The sequence below is a fragment of the Bos grunniens genome, chromosome 12 (assembly GCF_055505025.1).
Source record: "Bos grunniens cultivar Pamir isolate PY7600 chromosome 12, Bosgru_T2T1.0, whole genome shotgun sequence".
NCBI lineage: Eukaryota > Metazoa > Chordata > Mammalia > Artiodactyla > Bovidae > Bos > Bos grunniens.
Genome location: NC_141176.1, coordinates 17032393 through 17058044, shown reverse-complemented (window position 1 = coordinate 17058044; position 25652 = coordinate 17032393). Strand labels below are relative to the sequence as shown.

General features: G+C 38.1%; 1 protein-coding gene across 42 annotated transcripts; it reads left to right on the top strand.

The window, feature by feature from the left end:
- Positions 1 to 515: 515 nt before the first annotated feature.
- ESD (esterase D) lies at positions 516 to 20745 on the top strand. 42 transcript variants are annotated; one of them, XM_086328971.1, is made up of 13 exons: positions 1587 to 1643; positions 3972 to 4043; positions 4838 to 4886; positions 5429 to 5519; positions 6809 to 6856; positions 7082 to 7159; positions 7732 to 7820; positions 9759 to 9857; positions 11794 to 11918; positions 13260 to 13379; positions 14078 to 14176; positions 16157 to 16324; positions 20515 to 20745. In XM_086328971.1, the coding sequence occupies exons 5-13, from the start codon at positions 6840 to 6842 to the stop codon at positions 20593 to 20595; spliced, it is 876 nt and encodes a 291-aa protein (XP_086185097.1). In that variant the 5' UTR covers positions 1587 to 1643; positions 3972 to 4043; positions 4838 to 4886; positions 5429 to 5519; positions 6809 to 6839; the 3' UTR covers positions 20596 to 20745. The 42 variants fall into 42 exon arrangements, with proteins under 42 accessions (XP_086185122.1, XP_086185116.1, XP_086185121.1 ...); XM_086328958.1 differs by having other exon boundaries at positions 7042 to 7159; XM_086328963.1 differs by having other exon boundaries at positions 5411 to 5519; positions 7042 to 7159.
- Positions 20746 to 25652: the final 4907 nt, after the last annotated feature.

The window sequence follows — 25652 nt, the reverse complement described above, 5'->3', positions numbered from 1 at the left end:
TTTCAATAGAAGACTTCATGTCACAGTTCTTAGGCTAGTCTGCACCCCACAGCAATCAATTTATCAAATAAATACCCTTAACTCTCTCCAAATATTTCCTATCAATTTTAAATAACTTGCAAGTTTGGGTATTCTATTTTAGTTGTGAAACTCAGTTTGAAGAAAATTCCCTTTTCAGTAATTTATATTAAAAAATAGTAGAAAGTAAACTGAAATTTTCATTTCAATGCTTTCTCAGAATATAAACATCATTTTGATTAAATAAATACTATCTTCAGCCTGAATTCCACTGGATCCACAGCTCCTCAGATTAGTTCAATCCACAGCTGGCTATGGCCAAACGGGCCCGAGCCACTGGAAAATTGCTGACGGGTAATCTCCTGTGTGGCATCTATACTTATAACAACAGTTCCAATTACCACTCTTTCGTGAGCAACAGTTCGCCTACCACTGCTTTCAGACATCATTTGCACTGAGTGCCTAGTGTAAAACGGAAATACGGGGGCCCTTTCAAAACTCATTAACAATGTGGCATAGCAATCAATTATACTAAGCGCAGGTCCCTTTTGACGTCCTGTTCCACTGGGCATGTTGCATGCCCCAAAAGCCAGCCTTGTCTTTTAGAAGATGTCATTAAAATTTCTCAGTCTAACTATTGGCTAAAAAAACTTTTTTTAAGCTTTTTATGTAATCATATTTAATTTCCTCAATGGGCAAAGTACACTAATGATCAATTTGGTTAAAACAAACAAGCAACAGAAAGAGAAGGTCAAGCAAGTATTTGTTGTTATGTCAGCAACCAGCAACTATTGTTGCTCAATTCATCTAACATTGAGAGAAGGGAGAAAACAGGACACTGGCGAAGCTCCTTCTATGTTTCCAGCACAGATTTTTTAAATGGCTCCGACTTCACTCCAGCAACCAAGTAGGTGAACTGGAAAGATGGGGATGGTGGGGGGCTATGGACTTGAAGTTATCTCCTGGTTTCTAAAAAAACTTCAAAAGATTACATGAAAACATTTTACACGAGTTGGGGGCCAGAGTTCAGGTTCACTCAAGCCTGGGCATTATCCTGCGTCCTCCGGGACGAGTCTGGAGGGAGGGAGTCGGGGAGGGTGGGGATAGGGGGAAAGGCCTGTCCTTGACGTGGGGGGCGTCTTATCTTACGACAGGGGGCTGCGGGCTAAGTTGCTTCAGTCGTGTCTGATTCTTTACGATCCCATGGACTGTATGGAGCCAGCCAGGTTCCTCTGTCCATGTGATTCTCCAGGCAAGCATACTGGAGTGGGTTGCCACGCCCTCCTCCACTGGCTCTTCCTGACCCAGGGATCGAACCCTCGTCTCTTACGTCTCCTGCATAGGCCGGCCGGTTCTTTCCCACTAGCGCCCATCTGGCAAGTCCTGGAAAGGGAAAAGCGGCTCACAAGCGCTGTGGGAGGGGCAAGTCTGAGGGAAGGGGCGGGGACAGGGGCGAGGCTTTAGGGCGGGGCCAAAGGGAGGGCGGGGCTGAAAAGAGACTCCGGAAACAGGACCCCAGGGTGGGGGGGCCCGGAGGGGGCTGGGCCGAGGCGGTGGCTCCCGCGGCCATATTTAGGCCGGGCACATCCCTTCTGGTGCAGCTGCTTTTCCCGCCGCCACCGTAGGTGAGCCTGGTTTTGGGCAGAGGCCTGGTTGTCCTCGGGCCGCCGGGGTCTCGTGTTGCACGGGTGATACTGGGGGTTCCGGTGGGGACGGACTCTCCTGAGCCCTTGCGGCGGGTCGCGTGTGTGCGATCGCGGAGAACGCGGCCCGTGGGCTTGGCCGCAGAGAGCCGGAGCTGGAAGCCGAGGGAGGGGCGCTGGCCGGAGGACTTTGTACCCAGGCTCGGCGCCTTGTCCCAAACCCCTGTTCCCCACTAAGCCCCCAAGAATTGTAACTCCGGGCGCTCGGGCCTGCAGTCTCTTTCTTTGAGCAGCTGCTTGTTTCTCAAGGGCCCACTGCGTTTCCGTAGCTGTTTCTGTGTGAAATTGATGTGCACCCCACTCATGGAGGAAGCAGACCCTAGACGTTCGCAGTCCCCACGGGAGGGGGAACCCGCTTCTCTGCACGCAGTTGCAAGCTCTTGGGAAGTCCGATTGTGTTGTAAATGCGCTGTCAGAATTGTCTCGGAGCGTGGAGGTCATCTCTAATGGGGTGGTCAGGGGGACGACATTTGCAAGGACCTTGGAGGGCATTGGAGGTTGCAGAAATAATAGTGTGAGTAATCATAGCCAGCAGCGTTGTAAGTGCATGAATTAACAACCCTATCGCATTGGTCCTATTAATATCCCCATTTTATAGATGGGGAAATGAGGCATAGAAAGTTTGCCCCCAGACACTGCCACGACCAGAATACTACCAGGAAGTGGTACCTAGAGAAGCCAGAATTTGAACCTGGAGCGTCTGGCTCCACAACCTGCTTTAAAATCACTGTACCATGGCCCCCAGTAGAAACATCCAGACTATACTAGACTGATTGAACTTGACTAAAATAAACAAGCCCAGAAAAATAGTGTGGGACCATTGAAGACAATTTAAGTTAAGGTGTCTGGAGTTCATGAATGTTCTTTTTTCCCCCAGGGTGGATTAAAAATTCTGTGGGCAAGCCATGTGAATTTTTATGAAGGAAAAGAGATTATGATTACTACACAGTTAATAATATGACCGAAGTATATATGGCGTTTTATTCATCCTGCTCTTTTTGTCAGTTCATAGTCTGAATTTTGTGAACTTTTAATTGAATCAAACTTGAAAAAAATCGTATAGTTAATGCCAATGTCTTCTACTTCAGTGACATACTGGTTTTCAGCTACTGGCCTGATAGTTGGGTGGGATTAACTCTCTACACCTGTAGCAGGATCCTGGCTGTGGGCCAGCATTTGTCATCTGCTAGTTAATGTGAGCAAGCTAACCATGTTTTCAAATGGACAGACTATACTTAACACTGTACAACTTAACACTATTGAACTATGCACTTAAAAATGGTTAAGACAGAAGACTTTATGTTTTTATCACAGTTTTAAAATAAAATTAAAAATACATTTAAATGATGAGTGATTCCAAGTAGACCATGTTAGACCTGACTGTGACTTGTGTAGAGCTCCACTGAGCAGTAAGGTAAATGGATTAAAGCCCTAGGCCTCTACTCAGGATCAGTTTTAGTGAGACATAAAAGAAGAAAACAGAGTAGGAAGCTAAGTTTTAATTTCTTGTATATAATTAGGATGGTAGTAATGGGAATTCAAAGAGGGGATAACGTTAAGACATTACAAACAGAATTGGGTAAGACGGGCATAGATGAAAAGAGAGCAGAAAGAGGAATAGAAAAACGTGATTTGAAGGTAGGAGATTGAACTTAACTTCAGCTGTGTTGAGTTTTGCTAGCCAGAGGCACATCAGGTGAGATGGGTTCAACAGGAAATTTAAATTCTGGCACCAATGTTTGAGAACGATTGAGTGGAGAGAGGCAGATTTATATTCTTTCACACAAAAAATAGTTGAAACTTTGGGGATGGGAGTTAAGGAAAGAATGTAAACAAAAAAGGAAAGGAAGATGGGAGGAGAAACAAAGAATGGAAGAGAACTCAGATCCTGTAATTTCGTTGAGGAAAAGGATTTTTACGAAGAAGTGCTGGAGAGCAGTGCCATAATTGGGTGATGTTGGGGAGACCTGTGCAGATCATTTAGAGCCAGTGGGGTGGGGACACATTGCAGCCAGAGAAATGGATCAAAGTCCATGAGAGAATGGGAATGGAAATCCAGGTAGAGATAGGTAGAAAACTTTTGATGCTCAGGAGAAGAATGAAAGAATGGGTAAAATACAAAGAATACAGATTTCTGGAGATAGATAACATTTAGCCTCAATGAGTAAAGGGAACAAAAGTAAAATCTGACAGTTTGGCCTTTTGGAGGAGTACATGCTTTGTGAATAAAGACAGCTTTCTCTTTAATAGTGTTTACCTAATCGGCATTCCATGTGTTGATACCATGCAGTGAGAGAACCTTTTTCTCTGAAGATTGTTGAGGTACATCTCATTGACTTTCTAAGAAAATTGGCACTGTGGGTTTTTTTTTTGGGGGGGAGGGGGGGTTGGTTTTTGTTTTGAGGTTTCAGAGAGGGGTGTTTTTATTATTCTGTCGCACTCTGTAATTTCATTTCTCCCCAAGATCTCTTCCTAGAACTGAAGTGAAGCGTCTGTCAGACAAATGTCGCTTCGTGTGCATCGCTGCACACATTTCTGTTGTTCCTGTGTTGCCCTCACTTCACCATCTTTCATAAGCCTAGTCAGTTTTCTCACCAGGTCATGTTTTCTAGCCAGTCAGCCCAGTGTCCTTAAGTTCTCATCTCTTCGCTTCTTTATCCTCCCTGCATGACAAGTTTGACCTGCAACTCAGGTGGATTTAGGCTTCCTCTTATCTTCCTCTGCTTTTCTAGTCTCCATTCCTGTTTTCATCACTCTCAGCAGTTGATCATATCTCATACTTTCAAATTACGATTTAAAACTTTTTTTCTGTTTATTTAAAAAGAAAAAAGAAAGAAAATAAAAAAACCTTTCTTCATTGGAATCTTATTCCAGGAAAAGTTTTTAACCAAACACGAGGCCTTGTGGCAAAGTAGATATGAAGGTTACTTAGACTATGGGCCTAGGTAAAGCGACGATGCTGTTCCGTCAGCTGGCCTTCCCATTCTGCCACACCCAGGGTGGATGGTCATCTACCTTAAGAAAGGAAGGTAACTCTACTGAGAATGTATAGTGGAACTGTTACCTTTGTTGTAAAAAGTATGTCCCATTTATACATCATTTGGTCTTTTTTTCAGGATCATCTACCCTTTGGTACAGACCAAAAAGCAAGTAGTAATTGGACAGGTACATTAAACTTTATTTTTGATATATTACTTTTGAACTTGAATATAAAAAATCTAGTAACTTGGCTTAAAATATGCTGTGTTTAGCTTAGGAAATTTTTAGTGAAAAGTGTAATCGCCTAGTATATCATATATTGAAGTATATCATATCTAGTTCTTAGCTTATGTCTTGATTTTTTTATTGAGCCTTTTTTCTTAATTCATAATTGAAGACAGTTTCTAAAATGGGTGGTTAGGGGGAAAAAGAACTTTAAAAGGTTTTTAAAAAAATTCATTCTACCAATTTAAAAAACAGTATTTTCACTTTGTCTTCTTTGCCCAAATGGAAAGTACTTGATTTTGAATTTTAATTAAAAAGAGCATTCAAAGAGTAGAAGAAATAGACCAGTGATGAGTTACTAAAATAGGTGAATAGCAAAGTATTCAAACAATAGAGGTAAAGATTAAGTTAATTTTAAAAATGTTCACATAATTGGTAGCTAGAAGTTTAAAAATGTATTCATTAATTCAACAAATAATTTTTAGATATCTTTCATGTACTAGATATATTCTCGGTGTACCATGTTTTGGGAAAACGGATATAATCCCTGCTAGGTCTAAAAAATAGGAATTCCTTGCAGAATAATTCCACCAGGTAAATTTTATTCTTTGGTCTCATGTGCATATATTTTAAAAGTGTATTTCTGTCTCTTAATTCATTGTTTAAGATAGAGTCGTGAACAAGAATGGCTGGTTAATATTCAGTAACTAATAACATCATTTTTTTCTAAAATTGGCCTTTTGAAGATTAAAAGCATAAACCTTTGAATAGAAGGTAATTCCTCTGTGTGTAATTGTAATACCCTAATGCTATCAAATTGTCAATCTTTTCTGGGGGAAAAAAAAAGTTTTTTTTAAGAGTATTTAGAAACCCTCTGGTGAGGCAGGAAAGCAGAGCAGCAGAGGGGCTCTGAGGTCAGACTCTCTGGGTCACACCCCAGATTTCCAGCGTGAAGCTCAGTGTTTGGATTTATCGAGGAGATTACCTAAAGGTAAGGTTGAAACTAATCTTTTGCAAAGACATTTCCCAAATAAGCTTTCCAAGATTCTTTTTACATGTCTTTTTAGAGTAACTGTAGCACCACAGCTGGATTAGCATGCAGTAGAGCCTTTCACGGAGAGACCACCAGAGTGGTAATACCGGTTCCTGGGGTCCGAGGATTTTTATATTTAGTGTGTATGATTTACTGATTTATAATAAGGAGAGAAAGGGAATCCTTCCTTGAGAAATACAAATCAGAATCAGTCTGGTTTTTCTTTGCTCAATGGGTGCTTAACCATACATAAAAGATGGTGTTCCAGTTTTTTGTGGGGGTTTTTATTGGTATTATTATTAAAAATTAATAATGTGTGGTATTTTAACATTTAAGTTTAAAATTATTCATGAAAACTTTAAGATGTTTTGGAGAGAAAAGAATTAACCAAACTTCAAAAATTTTTTCTGTCAAATTCCATAGACTGAGGAGACTGGTAGGCTACAGTCCACGGGGTCGCAAAGAGTCGGACACGACTGAGCGATTTTACTTTCACTTTTAATTCACTTAGGACAGCCGTATGTTTTACTTGCTTGTTTGTTTTAAAAGGAGAAATGTTGATCTGAAAGTTATACAGCACTTTCTCTGAAATACTCCGGTAGGATGAGTAATTTGACTTGGTTTAATGTATAGGAAAGTGCCTATGCTGTAAGTGTTGAATACATGTTCTTTCTTATTATTATCAAAACCATTACTGTTACATCATTTTCCTCCCATTTTCTTACCAGCCATAATCAGTCATACCATTGACTCTTTTGTTACAGTTCACAGCAAACTATTAACAATGTTTAATCTTCTTAGCTAAAGTAATCAGTTAATAACTTATTTGTATTCTCTCGCTTTCTTAAAGGAACTTGGGGCAGTCCACAGACATACACACCATGAAGCTTGTTAATAAGTAATGACATACCAGAGTACTTGTTTTCTAAAGTGAATATAACAACTCTAAGTGTACCTAATAAACTTAGTCACTTTCATAATACTATTTATCAGAAAATTAGCATGTGAAAAAAATTCGAGGTGGCAGACAGCCATATGTTTAGATACTTTATCTGAAAGCAGTTCTGTTGCAAATTTTTTAAGAGCTAATTCTCTGGAGATTGATGAGGTCCCTCTTCACTAGTAGGGGAAGAATGGCCCTGAAACAGGTTTCCAGCAGCAAGTGCTTTGGTGGACTGCAGAAAGTTTTTGAACATGACAGGTAAGTACAAAGAGGATACAATTTTAGATCTCTCTCTGCTTCCACCTACTTAAATCTTTAAATAAGCCCATGAAAGATCACGGTTGCATGAATAACTGTTCACATAGAAAACCTGTGGTTTTTATCAAATTTATCTTACCTAGTTTTGACATTGGTGATAGTAATAAGATATTTACTTGTAAATTACATATAAATTTCATATTTATACAAAAAGAGAATTAAGGACGTGATCCATTTCAGTGTCTGTGAGCAAACATGTAGTTTAAGATCTTTAGATTTGTTATTTCATACATTTCTTTAGAAACAATTTTTCTTTTAAAAATTTTCGTGCTATATTGAGGGTATTACATTTATTCTTTTAATTCATTCTTCTCCAGATGACTGTGTACCATGTACAGCATAAGCTCAGGTTGATTAGTATGCTAAATTGGCCCTGTTCTTTCTTCAAGGGCTAGGGGCTATACCCTAAAATGTTGATGAGATCACTTATTCTGGACGTTAAATCACTTGTTTTACATTTCTTTGTGACTAATGAGGGGCAATTTTTTTTTTGATGTCTGTTAAAATTATAGTGTTGAACTGAAGTGCAAAATGAAATTTGCTGTCTATTTACCACCAAAGGCAGAAACTGGAAAATGCCCTGTGCTATATTGGCTGTCTGGTAAGTGTTATGCATTTGAGTTTTGTAAAGGGGTTTCTTTTTCTTTTTTCCTGGCTTATCTTACTCTTCCATCTTGACTTTTTGGTGTGTTTTCTTAACCATCTATAAAAAACTTTAGGAGCCTATAGTCTGCTCTTACTTTATCCTGAGAACAGTTTCAAACCTACTGAATTACATTTCTTTTATTACTTCTTTTTCATGTCTGTGTTGTTATTGTGTAATTGCTAAGTCATGTTGGACTCTTTCGCGACCCCATAGACTGTAGCCCGCCAGGCTCCTCTGTCCATGGGATCTCTGGGCAAGAATTCTGGAGTGGATTGCCATTTCCTTTTCCAGAGGATCTTCTCGACCTAGGGATCGAACCTGTGTCTCCTGCATTGGCAGGTTGATTCTTTACCACTGAGCCAACCAGGGAAATCTACTTCTTTTTCAGTTAGACCACATAATTTAGCAGAAAATATAAAGTTCTAGACTCATTGGCAAAAGCTTAGAAAACTTATTTAGTTTGTGCCTAAACCAAACATTTCTTAGAGTCTTTACCACTCAAATAGAACAATGTTAGGTAAAAGCAGGATACCTGTGATATGGTAATTAGAAACCACAGACAAGTAACTTCTTACAGCATTCTCTAGAATGTTTGAATTGGACCCGGATCTTCTCTGGCAACAGTCTGGAACATCCCAGAAGACTTCTTCTTAAACACTGGTGAATATCAGACTATCCAGTGGATTGTGAGAGCTCTTTCACAAGATCCTGGCACTTCATCTTTAGAAGCAAACATTTTAAGAGACTCATAGAAAACCAAATTATGTCATAGAGTTGTATTATTGTTTCTTTAAAATTGCTTCTTATAACTTTGATTTACTAAATCCTCCCTTAATGTATGTTTTCTCACCAAATTATCAGTCTTTGAGAACTATGTTTCATTTTAAAAGGTAAAAATTAAGTACCTACATAATTTTAACTCAGCTTCACTTTCACTTTTCACTTTCCTGCATTGGAGAAGGAAATGGCAACCCACTCCAGTGTTCTTGCCTGGAGAATCCCAGGGATGGGGGAGCCTGCTGGGCTGCCATCTATGGGGTCACACAGAGTCAGACACGACTGAAGCGACTTAGCAGCAGTAGCAGTTCTCTTCTTAGTACACTGAGAAATTCAAAGATGATTAGTCTAAATTTTATTGCTGAGAACTACTTGTATATAAAAATATCTTAGTATTATGATGACCATAATATTATCTCACTGTGAACATTTATGCTTTGATGCAGGAATAGTATTAACATACTTGATAACACGCCATTGGGATTGTCATAGCATTTGGTTTATGCACCATATTGCCATTCTACAGTTTGAAAAATTCTGAATTCCCAAACACATCTAGTCCAGAGGATTTCTGTAATTGAAATTGTAGTCCATGACTTTGAAAAGGCAGCTAAGGGATCATTTAACCTAAGACAATTCTTAGATTGATACTGTTACAAATTTTATGAGAAGAGAAACTTTAGTGTCTTTTTCAGCATGATTTCTTCAAAAAAAACAAAACAAAAAACCTTTTTAATAGTAAGTAAGGAGATCAGTCCTGGGTGTTCATTGGAAGGACTGATGTTGAAGCTGAAACTCCAATACTTTGGCCACCTGATGCAAAGAGCTGACTCATTTGAAAAGACCCTGATGCTGGGAAAGATTGAGGGCAAGAGAAGGGGATGACAGAGGATGAGATGGTTGGATGGCATCACTAACTTGATGGACATGGGTTTGGGTGGACTCCGGGAGTTGGTGATGGACAGGGAGGCCTGGCGCACTGCGGTTCATGGGGTCGCAAAGAGTCGGACATGACTGAGCGACTGAACTGAACTGAGCTTATTTTCTTGTGTTGTTAAATAAAGCTTATAAGCCGTTTACAGTATATCATGAGATAACAATATTTTTGATCTTTAGGTTTAACTTGCACAGAACAAAATTTTATATCAAAATCTGGTTACCATCAAGCTGCTTCGGAACACGGCCTTGTCGTCATTGCCCCAGATACCAGCCCTCGTAAGTGTTCTTATTCCAGAGATCCTTTGTAAAAGTATAAATCTTGAAGACTAAGTTACAAGCAGAGTAACATGTACACAATTTATTTTGTATTTTTGCTATTTACTAATCTTTCAGGCAACATCATGACTCTAAAATACCATACTATATATTTTCCTCACTGAATTTTACTAACAGTTTTGCTACTCCCATTTTATAGATTGACACTTTAAAACAGAGACTGAGCAACTCAATTAATCTTTATCATCTTGGCACTAGTACCAAAATAACTTACAATGCAGAGGAAATAATTTTTTGTTCCTTGGGTAGCCTGTCTTGTCATGTAGTAATTTTCTTATTTCTGTTAGTCATCAAGCAGTCATGCAGCTAAACAAATATTAGTTTTAATACAAGTGATTATAATGTATACGTTAGAGAAATGAAAATGTCAGGTATTTGAGAATTCAATCCATCAGATAGTTGAAACTTGTTTTGTGACCCTGGAAGGGTCAGGAAATGGAATTTAAATGGAAGCTAAAACTATCTGGAAGTTGAATGACCGGCCTTGGGAAGCACTTCATTTCCTTTCACAGTCCCTATGATACAACAAGTAAAACATGTCTCACAGGAAATGTAATAAAATGTTTAATTCAGAAGGGCATCAAAAATATAAAATGTCTCCAGAATAAACTTTTAAAATAAGGTTTATTTTTAAGTAAAAACCATAAAAAATTCTTAATGATCATTAGTGGGAAAGTGCCATGTTCCTGGATGAGCAGAGACTCTTACAAAGAGGTCATTTCCATCCAATTACATATCACTATGATTTTATTCGAAATCTCAGTGGTTGACTTTACTTTGCCAACAAAGGTCCGTCTAGTCAAGGCTATGGTTTTTCCAGTGGTCATGTATGGATGTGAGAGTTGGGCTGTGAAGAAAGCTGAGCACCGAAGAATTGATGCTTTTGAAGTGTGGTGTTGGAGAAGACTCTTGAGAGTCCCTTGGACTGCAAGGAGATCCAACCAGTCCATTCTAAAGGAGATCAGCCCTGGGATTTCTTTGGAAGGAATGATGCTAAAGCTGAAACTGCAGTACTTTGGCCACCTCATGAGAAGAGTTGACTCATTGGAAAAGACTCTGATGCTGGGAGGGATTGGGGGCAGGAGGAAAAGGGGACGACAGAGGATGAGATGGCTGGATGGCGTCACCAACTCAATGGACATGAGTTTGGGTGAACTCCGGGAGATGGTGATGGACAGGGAGGCCTGGCACACTTCGATTCATGGGGTCGCAAAGAGTCGGACACTACTGAGCAACTGAACTGAACTGATGATTTTATTCGAAATCCCAGTGGTTGACTTTAAACTGCATGCAAGTATATAAAATAAAACCTAATTAATTAAAAAAGAATGTAAGAAAATTCCACTGGCGGGATGGATAAATAGGAGAAACAGGATGGAATGATTCCAGAGTATATAAGAAGACATTTTCACTGTCAGCTCAAGATAGCGAATTGAGCACAAGTGTTTGTCCCCATTCTCTTCTGAGATCACAGTGGTACAGAGAAGCAAAGAAGTGTTGGGGTAGTGAGGAGGGTCATCAGAGAAGAAATTTCAACACATTTACGAAGGATAAAAAGAAGGTCGAAACCCTTTGACAGGTAAAACAGAGTGAGAATATGTTCAGAACACTAGGATCTTCTAACATCAACAAAGAAAGACAGTGAATACCCCAGCCTGGAGGACCATGTCCTCCTTTTCCTACCTCATTGTCTGGAACTAGTCATAGGACCGCACTCGAGGGCAAGGACGTATGTGCGCCAAAAGGCCAGAGAGCTCACAGTGTCCAGTGAACAGCTCTGATGCAACTGAATATTCAGGTTCATTTTAAAGTGTATTATTAAACGGGGGCCATTACTAACAGAGAAGATGAAACCACGAGACTTTTCTTTAATTAGGTGGCTGCAATATTAAAGGAGAAGAGGACAGCTGGGACTTCGGCACTGGCGCTGGGTTTTATGTCGATGCTACTGAAGATCTTTGGAAAACTAACTATAGAATGTACTCTTACGTAACGAAGGAGGTAACTTAATTTACATTGTAATTATTAATCGATGACTGTGAAAGTTTGATTTTGGACACAAGGTCCTTCTAGTCTTTTAAACTAAGGTATGGTATTGTTGAATCTGTTTGGTATATGTGATATGATGTCCGACTCTATGCGGCCCGTGGACTGGCCCACCAGGCTGCTTAGTCAATGGAATTTTCCAGGCAAGAATACAGGAGTAGGTTGCCATTTCCTACTCCAGGGGATCTTCCCGACCCAGGGATTGAACCCACATCTCTTGCGTCTCCTGTGTTAGCCACCAGTGCCACCTGGGAAGCCTATTTAGTATATATTTACTAATTAACCTTTGTAAAGATTCCCAAGTTTACTGGTACTATACTCCTATTTTCTCAATAGGAGAATACTCCTATTTTCTACAATAGGAGTATTCTCCTATTCTCAATAGGAGAATACTCCTATTTTCTACAATAGGAGCATTCTAAATTCACTTAAGTACAATTTTAAGGAATTTAATAATTATTTTGATACCTGTTTACATTGACCAGGTTATACAAAGCAAATAGTATAGGAAAACACTTCGCATTTCTCTGGTAGTTGGTTCATTCAGACATATTCACAGGGATTAATCATAATCAGAAAGGATAAGTGGTAAAGCATTGCTTCTATTAATAATATTTGTGTACAGTTTATGCATTTTTCTAAATTTTATATGATTTTAACAATGTCCACATCATAAAAATTCAGAACTAATAGTATAAAATTTTAATCATGTGTAATTCTGTCACCCCAGACAACTATATTTTGGTATATTCCAGACTTTGTTTTATGAGTAGTTTTCATATAATTGTGAAACATTTTTATCTTATTCTTTTTTAGTTATAGAAAACAAATATTTTATAATATTCTGATCTATTTGTAACATAATTTTAAGAATTGGATAGTATTCCATCATATGCCATGATTTACTTTTTTCTAATGGAGCTATTTATATGTTTACATATGTTTTTTACCATAATGTTTATTACTGCATTGCTTATCTTTGTGTATAACTTTTTCTACCCATAAGAACTTTTCCTGTAGAATAGATTCCAGGAAGTGAAATTATTGGATCAAAGTTTAGAACATTTTGAAGTTTCTTTCTGCATTATCGTCTTAAATTTGCTTTCTAAGTGTGATGTATCATATATTCTCCAGTGATATATAATCATTGTCTATCCTGCATTTTTAAAAAATCTTTACGGTGTAAACCATTTTAAGACTGTGATTTGGAAGTATTGATTTTTTTTTTATACAACTTTGAAAGAGTCTAAACTTCCTTATCTCATATCTTCTGTCCCACCATTAAATTCTCTCTAGCTTCCCCAACTTGTAAATGACAATTTCCCAGTGGACCCCCAAAGGATGTCTGTTTTTGGCCACTCTATGGGAGGCCATGGAGCTCTGATTTGTGCTTTGAAGAATCCTGGAAAATACAAAGTAAGATTACCTAAGCTTCTAGTGACAGATATTTCTCTTGAATAATATAATATTAGGAACTTACAGAGATTGAAATTAGATACTGTTGTTTAGTATTGGAACTAAACTTTTCTAGTGTTGGGAATTTCAAGAGATTGTGGGGGAAGACTATTAAATTGACCATACAATATATGCTGCAGACTCAAAAGAATAGGCCTTGTAACCCAGTGTTTTCTCATTGGTCTGCTAGAGGTATTATCAAGAAATTTTCATTGCTTCTATTCAAACTATAGTTTTCTAGGCTCTTTTTTTCTAAAAGTTAGTCTTGACTAATGTTATTATGGCAGTATATTATCATTTACCTATATTTTTACCAAGAATATTCTCACATAAAGTTTACTCTGATTTTCCATTGTTTTAAGTGGAAAAACTGAGTAGAAATTCATCATAAACTTCATTTGTGCCTTATTTAATGAAAATGTAATGTACTGCTTGGTTGCTTTAGCAATTATATTTTATTAGCTCTTTGAATAGAACACAAAGGATGATGGGTCTTGGAGAGGCATATAATCTAAGCTCATAGTATAGCAGAAGAAAACTCGTTCACAGGGACTTTCATGACAAGTCAGAGTTTTTAAGCAAGTTGCAAATATCTTTGCATAGTCAACTTACAAAAATATAACTTGTTTGTAAATTTTATTTTATTTTCGTGCCTTAAGTCTGTGTCAGCATTTGCTCCACTTTGCAACCCAGTGCTCTGTCGTTGGGGCAAAAAAGCCTTTACCGGATATTTGGGAACAGATCAAAGTAAATGGGAGGTAGGTACCGGATGGCTGTCTTAAACTCATTCATAAGTTTTCAAATTTGTTGAAAAGCTGCACTACAGACATTCTGTTCCTAACTTATTCAAGTAAGGATCCAGGGTCCCTTGCATTGCAAGCAGATTCTTTACCATCTGAGCCACCAGGGAAGCCCAAACATCCAGAGCTAAAACTAATTAACAAAAGTGAATACATATACCAATAACACCACCCATGAAGGATCTTTTTTAAATTGTATTGAATTATGGCAGATATTCTGAGGCTACATCTTTTTTCTGCTAATGATTAATTTATATGTTTATTTTCTAAATTAACATTATGAAAAATAGCCCCTATTACTAAATTTAGACTTATCTCTTAACTATGTGCTCGATTGTATGGTAAGAACCAGGAGGCCTGGGTTTTTATTTTGTGTATCTGTTTGAAAATCTAGTGTCTCTCAGGTTTAGATTTTTAATTCTAGGCTTAACAGCCTTTAAACATAGATACTGTGTATGTAATGTACATTTATGAGTCTATTTACAACAGCGAGATTGCTTTTTAAAGCATAAGAGCAGATGCTTCTAGATGAAAATAAACAGGCCCTTTTTTCCAAGACTGTGCAGAAATGGGCTATTTGAAAACTCCTGCCAAGAATTTGAATATTTTGCAAATGAGCTCATCACCATGTGCTTGTTAGCAAGTAGCAGATACTTGAGTTGGGGCGGGGGGGGGGGGGGGGGGGGGGGGGGGGGGGGGGGGGAACCTTTTTTGTCTCATTGCTGTTTATTCAAAATCATTTACACATGGACCCCTATTTTACTTAAGTTTGGTCATTGAAATTCTAACAGAATTGGAAAGTTAATCTCTTAGTCACTAGATTAAAGTTTTGTTTTGCTTAGGCCTAGGTTTTCATTAGATTGGAGGAATGCCAAAAATTGTTACTATTAGTTACTTGGAGAACAACGCATTAACAATGCTTGTGCATCAGTAGTTTGAGTTTTCACCATATGCAGTGTTTGTGTGGAGTTTTGAAATCTTCTGTCAAGAAGGTGATGATCCTTTCCTGCCCACAGGGGCCTTATGGTCTAATAGAAGATTTGAGTGAAAGACCAACTGATTGAGAGAAGTAGGGGAGGGGTAGCCTATAAAGGAACGTGTATCCTTTTTCTCCAAGTGGCAGTAGATTTTACTGTCTTAATTATGCTGTGTTTAGGCCAGCATTTAATTTACTCTTGGAAGAAGGAGGCTATGCAGAATTATGAACTCATAGAACTTTACACTAGTTGGACTTTGTATGTTTCCTTTCACTCGCCTTTTAAGACTAAAGAAAGCAAGTCTGAAAAAGCATGATACTTTAGAAGGGAAAATCTTTTGTTTGTCTTGATCAGTGCATCAGTGTGGTTAGTGAATATACATGAGTGATCAGCATTTAAAGACGGATGGTAAAATAGAAAATTGTAACTAGTGGCAGCTCCTCAGATACTAAATTTGAGTTGTTAACATGATTCAGATTATTCAAGTCTTCCTGAAAGTTCCTGGAGATGGTAGATATTTGGTGGTTTTCAGCAGATAGCAAAAGAGAGATTTATGTCTGAAATTAGTCAAAAAGCAGAAACAAAAATAGACTGCTTATTTGAAATAGTTAGAAGAAATAGTCAATTTGTGAAAGGATTTACAAAGGAAAAATATCAGGGTTTTTGAAGTTGAGAAGTGGTTAATAACCTTGATGATTTAGAAGAAAAAAGGTTACACAATGAAGAATACTTGAGATATAAAATCCTTGCTGTCGGTCTAGGACTGCTTGAAAGTAAGGAAGAGGCTGTAATGAGAATAGCATTCTGAAGACCTTATAAATAAAAACCAGACAAGCCAACTTAATCAGCCTTAGAGCTTGAATGACTTAAAATTTCTATTCGGTTCTAGTATAGGATATTCTGAAGAATATCTTTCTGGCGCTTGGGAATTTACTTTTCATTATTTCTCCTCTTTTTATAGGCTTATGATGCTACCTATCTTGTGAAGTCCTATCCAGGTCCTCAGCTGGATATACTAATTGATCAAGGGAAAGAGGACGAGTTCCTTTCCGACGGACAGTTACTGCCTGATAACTTCATAGCTGCCTGTACAGAAAAGAAAATCCCTGTTGTTTTCAGATTGCAAGAGGCAAGTACCGGGAAACCTTACCTTGCTCTAAATTCATTATTAAAAAAACAAGATTCCATAGTATTTTTTAAATTTTATTTTAGAATTTGAAAAGGTACCTCTAGTTAAGATATTTTCTAATAAGACAAAGTGAAAACCTTCCTATTAAGTCAATGATATCTAAGACCAGATTACAAAGAAATAGGAACGCTTTTGGCAGTGAAAAGGATTTACAATTTTCTGTCCTACTGTAAGATCAGTAAATAGCTCAAAGTTTGATGCTTGGGTGGTACTTAATCATCAACATTATCGGGTGTCTTTCTTTACACATGCAGCTGTTGTTGCAGTCAAATAAAAAGACAAGCTTACACCTTAATTACTCTTCTCTTTAGGTACACATCTTAGCCTCGGAAGCTGTGTATTGTCTGACACACACATATGCACTATATATTGAGTTAGATACTAACCTATCTGTTGAGCTGCTTTCTCGTTGTTTGAGAACTATTACTGGATTTTGATTGGTTTGCAGATTTTCCTTTTTCCTTGGCTAAAATACTTTTGACTATTCACTACTCACCTAACTCTATGCTAATATAGTTATAATTAAAGAAATTCTGCCTTTATTTTTTAAAAAATTATATAATCACACACTTCAGAACATAATATAAACAAAATTTTTCTTTCAGGATGAAAAATGAACCCTGAAAATTATACATGGCCAGGCTTTTTAAAAACATTTTTATTCATGTTTATGGGTAATATGCCATATGGATAATATGTTTATGGGTAATATTCCAGGCACATTGATCTAAAACTTATAATGATAAGTGTTATCTAGATCACTCCAGTGTTCTTGCCTGGAGAATCCCAGGGACGGGGGAGCCTGGTGGGCTGCCGTCTATGGAGTCGCAGAGTTGGACACGACTGAAGCGACTTAGTAGTAGTAGTAGATCAATGTGTAAGCTTACAAAACTGTTTTCACAGCATTAACTCATTTTATCCTTATATGACCAGATGAGAGACCATTCTATCCTGTCCACCTGTTTGGGTTTTTTTTACTTTTTTTCAGCTTTTTTTTTTTAATTGTGGTAAAATAACCACAATACCACATAAAATTTACTACCTTAACTCTTTTTAAGTGCAATTTCAGTGGTGTTAAATACATTCATAATGCCCTGCAGCTTTCACCATCATTCCTGTCCACAATTCTTTTCATCTTGTAAAACTGCAACTCTGTTCCCATTAAGCACTAACCCCCCATCCCTCCCTGCCCCCAATCCTTAGCAGCCACCATTTTACTTCCTGTCTCTGTGACTGCCCTGAGGATTTCCCATAAGTGGGCTCATACAGTATTTGTCTTTTTGTGACTAGCTGATTTCACTTAGCATAGTCCTCTTAAGGTTCATCCATGTTGTATCATGTGCCAGAATTTTCTTCCTTTTTAAGGCTGAATAATATTTCATCCTATACATATACCAGATTTTGCTTATTCAGTCATCTGTCAGTGAACAATGTAGGTTGCTTCCAAGTCTTAGCTATTGTGAATAATGTTCCTATAAACAGGGATGTGTAAATGTTTCCTGAAGATTCTACTTTTATTTATTTTGGTTATTATACCCAGGAGTGGAATTGTTGGATCATGTGGTGATTCTGTTTTTAATTTTTTGAGGACACTTCATACTATATTCCATAGCAGCTAAACCACCTTACATTCCCATCAGCAGTGCACAAGGGTTCTAATTTCTCCACATCCTCCCCAACATTCCTTTTTTCTTTCTTGTGACTATCCATCATTTAAAAATAGGATTTTTTATTAATAGATTAATTTGAACATTTATTATCAGAATTACATGTTTTAGATCAATGATCAACCTTGAGAAACTTTATTATAAAGATAACAGTGTGTTTAATTTTATTAACTCTAGCTATAAGTGATAGAACAAAGCGTGTTTTTTCCCAAATGACTTGAACTTCTTGGCAGTAGTGCTGTTGGTTGCCTCTTCTGCATCCCTTGAGTTTATGCCAGGAAATTTTGTTGTTACCACTAACAGCAAAGTTTCAGCCTTCCTACAAAGACTGAAAAACTTCTAGAGTTTGTTATATAAGCAGCAGGGTTAGAACACTGATGAAATTCTTGAGGGGAAAAAATAAGTCAATTTATTTATTTCTAAAATGCCTATATCCCAAGCAACTGAAAAACGTAGTTGTCTGTGCTTAGTGAAGAGTCAAGACAAAGCATTCCTTTTCCTTTTTTATTTAAAGACGAGAAAGCATTGAAATCATCAGTCACAATTTTTAGCTCAGGCCCAGTTTTCTGTCCACTTTCCTTCCAGCATGGGCAGTTTGAGGGAACTGCACAGTGTGGAGCAGATCACGTTTAGGTTTGTTATAGTTGAATGAGCAGCACAATGTTCATACCTCGGCAGTGGCTCCAGAGAGGCAACTTTGCAGAGTTTTAAGCCAACTTCGGTTGACTTCAGACTACCTCAGGTCTGAGGGACTTACTATCTGCTTTATCGTTAGGGTTTCCCAGGTGGCTCAGTGGTAAAGGATCCACCTGCCAATGCAAGTAGACGCATAAGACACTGGGTCAGTCCCTGGGTTGGGAAGATCCCCTGGAATAGGAAATGGCAACCCGCTCCAGTATTCTTGCCTGGAAAGCCTCATTGACAGAGGAGCTTGGTGGACTCAGTCTATGGGGTCGCAAAGAGTCAGACATGAATAAGCATACACGCATACCTATTTTCGATCGGGTCCATTTTTTTATCAGAAAACTGGCAGGTACCACTTGGTACTATGCTTTACAGGTTTTGTGGCCTAAAAATCATGGGCATATTTGACCTCTTAACAAGAGTTACATGGGTGCCAAGTGCTTGTGTCCTACTTTCTTTATGTAAGAAACTGTCCTTCAGCTCTAAATTAACTGGGACTGGTCTAATCATTGAGTGATGTGAAACCAAATAATTCCAAGGCTCAGCCTTAATTTTGACAGCATTCCTGTCAGATTCACTTCTGCAGTTTGGCCACTGAAAATAGAAAACAGATGGCTTTTAAGTTTCTTTGATGATTTTAAAGTAGAACTCTTTATTAACTGGTGTACCCAAGATATGCTTTGCATACGGCTGGAAGTTAGAGATTGAGAACGTTCACTGATTCATCAAAACCTTAGGGATTTTACCTTGTTCCCTGAAATTCAGGTGATATTTTTTATTAGGCCCAGTTTTATTTCTTCAATGCTTAGAAAAATTCATTTTTCTTCCAATCAGACCATTTGCTTGATCAGGTTAAACTTTCTTAGACTCTTATCTTCCCTGGTTTATTCTCTTTTATATTTTAATTGCCTCTGGCAGGGTAAGGGCTGTCCTAAAAATTACCTGGTTTTTAACACCCTTAAGTTCTTCCCATCCTATTTTTAATTTCTTTTTCCCTTGAAAGGTACTTACTTTGTACTCAGAGGACACCTTCAGGAGGGTTGCTTCTCCTTTTGCCACTGATCACCTGTCACTGATTTTATTTAACCAGATAGAAATCTGTTTCAACTCAATTACATTTTCTCTCTGCAGCATGGTAGTTTTTAAAAGTTTACTGACGTTTTACCCAATTTGGTTTATTGCTGAGAGATGTCAGCATTTAATTAATTATTCCTTTTTCCTCAGCTGTAGTAGGCTTTTACTGCACAGGAGGTCAGATTCTTAATGTGATTTATCATGGCCCTGTTTAACTTCCCAGGATAGGGCATTTGGCTGTTCACATGTTCTTTCCCTGTATTGTTTACATGTGCTTATTTTGTATCTTAGCATTTCCTTATCGGTGGTAGTGTGTTTCCTTTGGGATTTGGAACTTCTTGCCTGTGTTCCTAAACTCTCTAAATTCTGAGTCTTTTATGTCCTTGTTGATAGGACCACATGTTTACTCTGTGCATTTAATTAATGTGTTATTTCTTTTCTTTGCATATATTAATAGCAGCATCTAGAAACTAGGCTATGCAGAATGTTTCTTTTTTTTTTCTTTTTACATTTTTGCTATTCTTTTTTCAGTGAAAATATTGAAGTACAAGTGTAATAAGCTTTACTTTGATTAGAAACCGTTCATATATGGTGATAGTTTAATTATTTACAAGCAAATTAAGTGACATGCAAGATATATTTAATGTCCCTTTACTGACTTTTCTGAATGGTAGATAAACATCATCTCTCTGTTTTGTCTTCTAGGGTTATGATCACAGCTACTACTTTATTGCAACCTTTATCGCTGATCACATCAGACATCATGCAAAATATCTGAATGCATGAAAAACTTCAGATAAGAGAATCTCTTCAGGATTATAAAATTGTAATAAACAGAATTGCAAGGAAATAAGATTTTAAAACTTTGGATTTCATAATGCTAAAAATGCTTCATTCTGTAGTTGAATCACTCACTGAATAAATATATCAAATCTGCTTCTGATTTTTAAAGTTACTTTACCAGTGTTCACTTGGGAAATATTTGATACTTAACAGCTTTTTCAAGATCATTTGGAAATGATTCAGAGGCATAGGCTGTCTTTTTCCGTATTGTTTTGTATCTAGTGTCTAACAACTGCTTGGCTTCTAGTGGTCACTGAGTTGAATATTTGTTAGTTGGTGAATACAAAAATAGACTCAGAAAGATTAAGTGAATTTCCCATCATTACAGTTATTTGTGGGAGAGCTAAGATAGAAGTCAGATTTCCAGAACCCAGTCAACTATATTTCTTATCTGTTGAGTCAAATGGATTTGTGGACATTGGTTTATGGACCTCTCTCAAGAGACAAGAATTAAATACTAGATTAGATCTGAAATTCGATAAGGAAACTTGTTTCATATTGTTACTGTGAAAGATATTTTCCTTTAATTACATGCAGAAATGTAGCTTGATAAACTCGGCCAAGAAAAGTAATGATTCTCCTTGTAAGTACCAGAGTGTGTTCCTTCGAGAACTTAATGGACACACTTTTGAAACATGATAGGTGAATTCTGGTTGTTTTAAAAGAAATATATTTTTCTGTTAAAGAGCACAAAAGTTATACATTTTAAACATTCAAGAGTACATATTACATGGTAATAGAGGAAGACATCAGGTTTTTAAAATTATAAAATAAGTACTGTGTAAATGTGAATTAGACTAAACTTTTTTAAAATTATCACTATTTAAATATCAGTATTCAAGATTGAACCCTACAATGAACTACACCCAAATGGTTCAAAGTCTTAACAAATTTGTGTCCTCTAATAAGAAAAAAATTTTAATTCACAAATTTTTTCATGTAGATAATTCCTTTATAAAGAAAAATAATTGTGTGATCCTATGATCTTTGTATTTGTTGAGGATTTAACCAAAGAAGCAGAACTATTGGTAGACATGTACATTAAAAGACATTTTAGAAGGAATTTGCTGTGTCATTGTGGGGGTTGGCCAACTGAGTCTGAAATCCATGAGACTTGGAAGGGAAGGGAAGGGAGGGAAGTGCAAACAATGAAGTGCCAGCAGGAGGGGAATTTCAGGAGCAGGGACTCCATGGGCAGGGCTGAGGCCATTGTCCACAGCTGGAGTTTCTTCTCTCTCAGCTTCAGCCCTTAATCCTGCTTTTATATACCTTCTGAGTAAGGCCCACCAGATAATCCAGAATAATCTTCCTTATTCAAAGTCAGTTAATTCGGGAATTTGATCATGTCTGCAAAAATCCCTTCATAGCAATAGCTAGATTAGCGTTTAAGTGAATTACTAGGGACTATTATCTTACAAATTGTCACAACATTATAAAAAAATAATCACTTTGCTGTTTTGCAGGGTAAATGCAAAACATTCAAATACTCAGTAAATAATTGCCAACATATAGCCAATGGTAACCAGTAACGACAAAACCCTTCAATTACAATACAGAATTGACTATTAAGGATATATGGGGAGCCAATAAATTGGAACTTGCTTTGATGTGTCACAAATACTGGCCGGGGGACGAATGAATGCTTATATATATATATATATAAGAATATTCTTATATACCTGTATGATGTTTCCCCTACCAGAAAAAAATCCCAGTCTCTCATATAATAAGGAACCATTTCCATGACTTTATAATAGCAAATAACCTAAAAATGAACTCCTAATACTAATTTTGTGTGCTTCTGACAGTCACCTGACAGGAGGCAAAGGAACTGACTCATTTCCCGGATCACTGTAAATGTAAAAGCTCTCTTTAATCTTCCTTTAACGAAACAAAACAATACAGTAAAGCCACCATTACTAGTAGAGGCAAGCCATGAAATGGGTGGAGGTGCTTGCAGAATGGGTATTTGACAGAACCTGAATCTAGAATGTATAAAGAACTCCATAAATTAATTATTTAAAAGATAAGCCAACAGAAAAGTAGGCAAAATATTCGATTGGGTACTTATCAAAATGGGATGTAAGTATGATTAATAAATACATGAGAATGTGTTTAACTTCATAAGACCAGGGAAATGCAGACAATGAAGTGCCACTGTACACCTCCCTGAATGGCCAAAGTTGGGAGAAATCGCAAGTGTTGGCCTGGCGGTATGGTGGCCTGCTAATGGGAGTGTAGCTGGCAGAGTCTGCTGAGATCCAGCATAATGTCCAGTCATATCCAACTGTTCTCGAGCCCATGGACTGTGCACGCCAGTCTTCCCTGTCGTTCACTGACTCCCAGAGTTTGCTCAAACTCATGTCCATTGAGTCGATGATGCCATCCAACCATCTCATCCACTGTCGCCCCCTTCTCCTCCTGCCCTCAATCTTTCCCAACATCAGGGTCTTTTCCAGTGAGTCAGCTGTTTGCATCAGGTGGCCAAAGTACTGGAGCTTCAGCTTCAGCCTCAGTACTTCCAATGACTATTCAGGGTTGATTTCCTTTAGGATTGATTGGTTTGATCTCCTTGGTGTCCAAAGGATTCAAAGGGTTTTCTCCCAGGGCCCCCCCTGGTAGCTCAGGTGGTAAAGAATCTGCCTGCAATGCAGGAGATGCTGGTTCGAATCCTGGATCAGGAAGATCCCCTGGAGAAGGGATAGGCAACCCACTCTAGTACTCTGGCCTGGAGAATTCCACGGACAGAGGAGCCTAGCAGGCTACAGTCCATGGGGTCCCAAAGAGTCAGACATGACTGAGCGAACTTCACTTTTCACTTTCTCCAGCACTACAATTCAGAAGCATCAGTTCTTCAGCACTCAGCCTTCTTTATGGTCCAACTCTCACATCTGTACATGCCTACTGAAAAAACCATAGCTTTGACTATATGGACCTTTGTCAGCAATGTGATGTCTCTGCCTCTTAATGTGCTGTCTAGGTTTGTCATAGCTTTTCTTCCAAGGAGCAAGTACCTTTTAATTTTGTGGCTCTAGTCACTGTCCTCAGTGATTTTGGAGCCCAAGAAACTAAAGTTTATCACTGTTTCCATTTTTTTTCCCATCTATTTGCCATGAAGTGATGGGACCACACGCTATGATATTAGTTTTTTGAAAGTTGAGTTTAAAGTCAACATAACGGCCCTTCCCAACAATCCCACCAGAGGTGTACCCAGCACAAACATGTATGTAAAACCTATATGGGAATGTTCGTAGCAGCACTGCTCATAATATCCCAAATCTGGAAAAAACCCAAATGCCCATCTACAATAGTATGCATAAAATCAGTGTATTCATACAGTGGAATATTCTACAATGAGATAAACACACTAAAATTAGATGCAGCAACACAGTCTCAAACATTAAACACAATCTTTTTTTTTTTTTTTTGCCATACCACATGATATGGAGAAGGCAATGGCAACCCACTCCAGTACTCTTACCTGGAAAATCCCTTGGACGGAGGGGCCTGGTGGGCTGCAGTCCATGGGGTCGCTAGGAGTCGGACATGACTGAGCAACTTCACTTTCACTTTTCACTTTCATGCATTGGAGAAGGAAATGGCAACCCACTCCAGTGTTCTTGCCTGGAGAATCCCAGGGACCGGGGAGCCTGCTGGGCTGCCGTCTATGGGGTCACACAGAGTCGGACACGACTGAAGCAACTTACCAGCTTTCCAGCACATGATATATGGGATCTTAGTTCCCCAACCAAGGCTGGAACCAGTGCCCCCGGAAGTGGAAGTGCAGAGTCTTAACCACTGGACCACCAGGGAAATCCCTCAAACACAATCTTGAGTGGAAGAATCCAAGTACAAAATTATAAACTGTATATGTCATTATGTATCATTTCATATGAGAGTCCAAGCCAGGCAAATTCATCTGTGGTGTTAGAAGTCAGGATGGGATTACTTATAGCAGAAGGAGTATGGGGCCCTGGGCAGAGGTGGTTAGAGGGTAGCATACAAGTTCCTTCAGGGAACTAGAGATGCTCGCTTCATTTGGGTTAGTATATGAGCTTAGTATATGAGCATGTTTACTTGGCAAATTCATCAGGCCATACACTTAAGACTTATACACATTTTCATATGTGTTATACTTTAGTGAAGATTGTGTTAAAATCTCTTAAGTAGTCATGTTATAGAGATCATAAATATACTACTGCATGAAACAAAAGATTCTTGATGTTATACAAGAATGTTTATTTGGGAGAATACAGTTTTCAGTGGCCACATCATTTATGGAGTCAAATAATGTTATCTCACTTAGAAACCACTTAGAAGTGAAGGTGATGTGTGATGGCTTGTGAGCTCTCTGAATTTTGAATATGCAAGTGGAGCCCAGATAAAAATTATTTATTGAAATCTTACAGTGGAAAAATTCCAAACTGATATTTAAAAAATATTTTTAATATGTGTAATAAACTGTGACAAGTAGACATGAATTTTTGTTTTGAAGAGTTCATAAACATTTCAAATTATCCAAACAGCTTTTTTACATATTCTCATCAGAAACAATGCTGTTCTTGTATTTGGCCCCAGTGAACATACACACTGGATGAGAGACAAAGTGGCTTTAGTTTTGATGGCTGCAGTCAACATTACTAACAAGAAATTTGTGCACATAGCATATTTTAAGTTGGAAAACATGAATTTTAAACACTAATGTTTAATAAATGTTGAAAGCCAGGAAGAAAAAACAGTGCTTACACCCATCCATGTCAACATCTTTATGAGTGTGTGTGTTTTTGGCTGTGCTGGGTCTTCATTGCAGCAAAAAGGCTTCTCCTTGTGGGGAGCAGGCTTCTCGAGTTGCAGCACACAGTCCTCTTGTTGCAGAGCACAGGCTTAGTTGCTCTGTGGCATCTGGGATCTTAGTTCCCCTGCTGCTGTTGCTGCTAAGTCGCTTCAGTTGTGTCCGACTCTATGCGATCCCATAGACGGCAGCCCACCAGGCTCCTCCA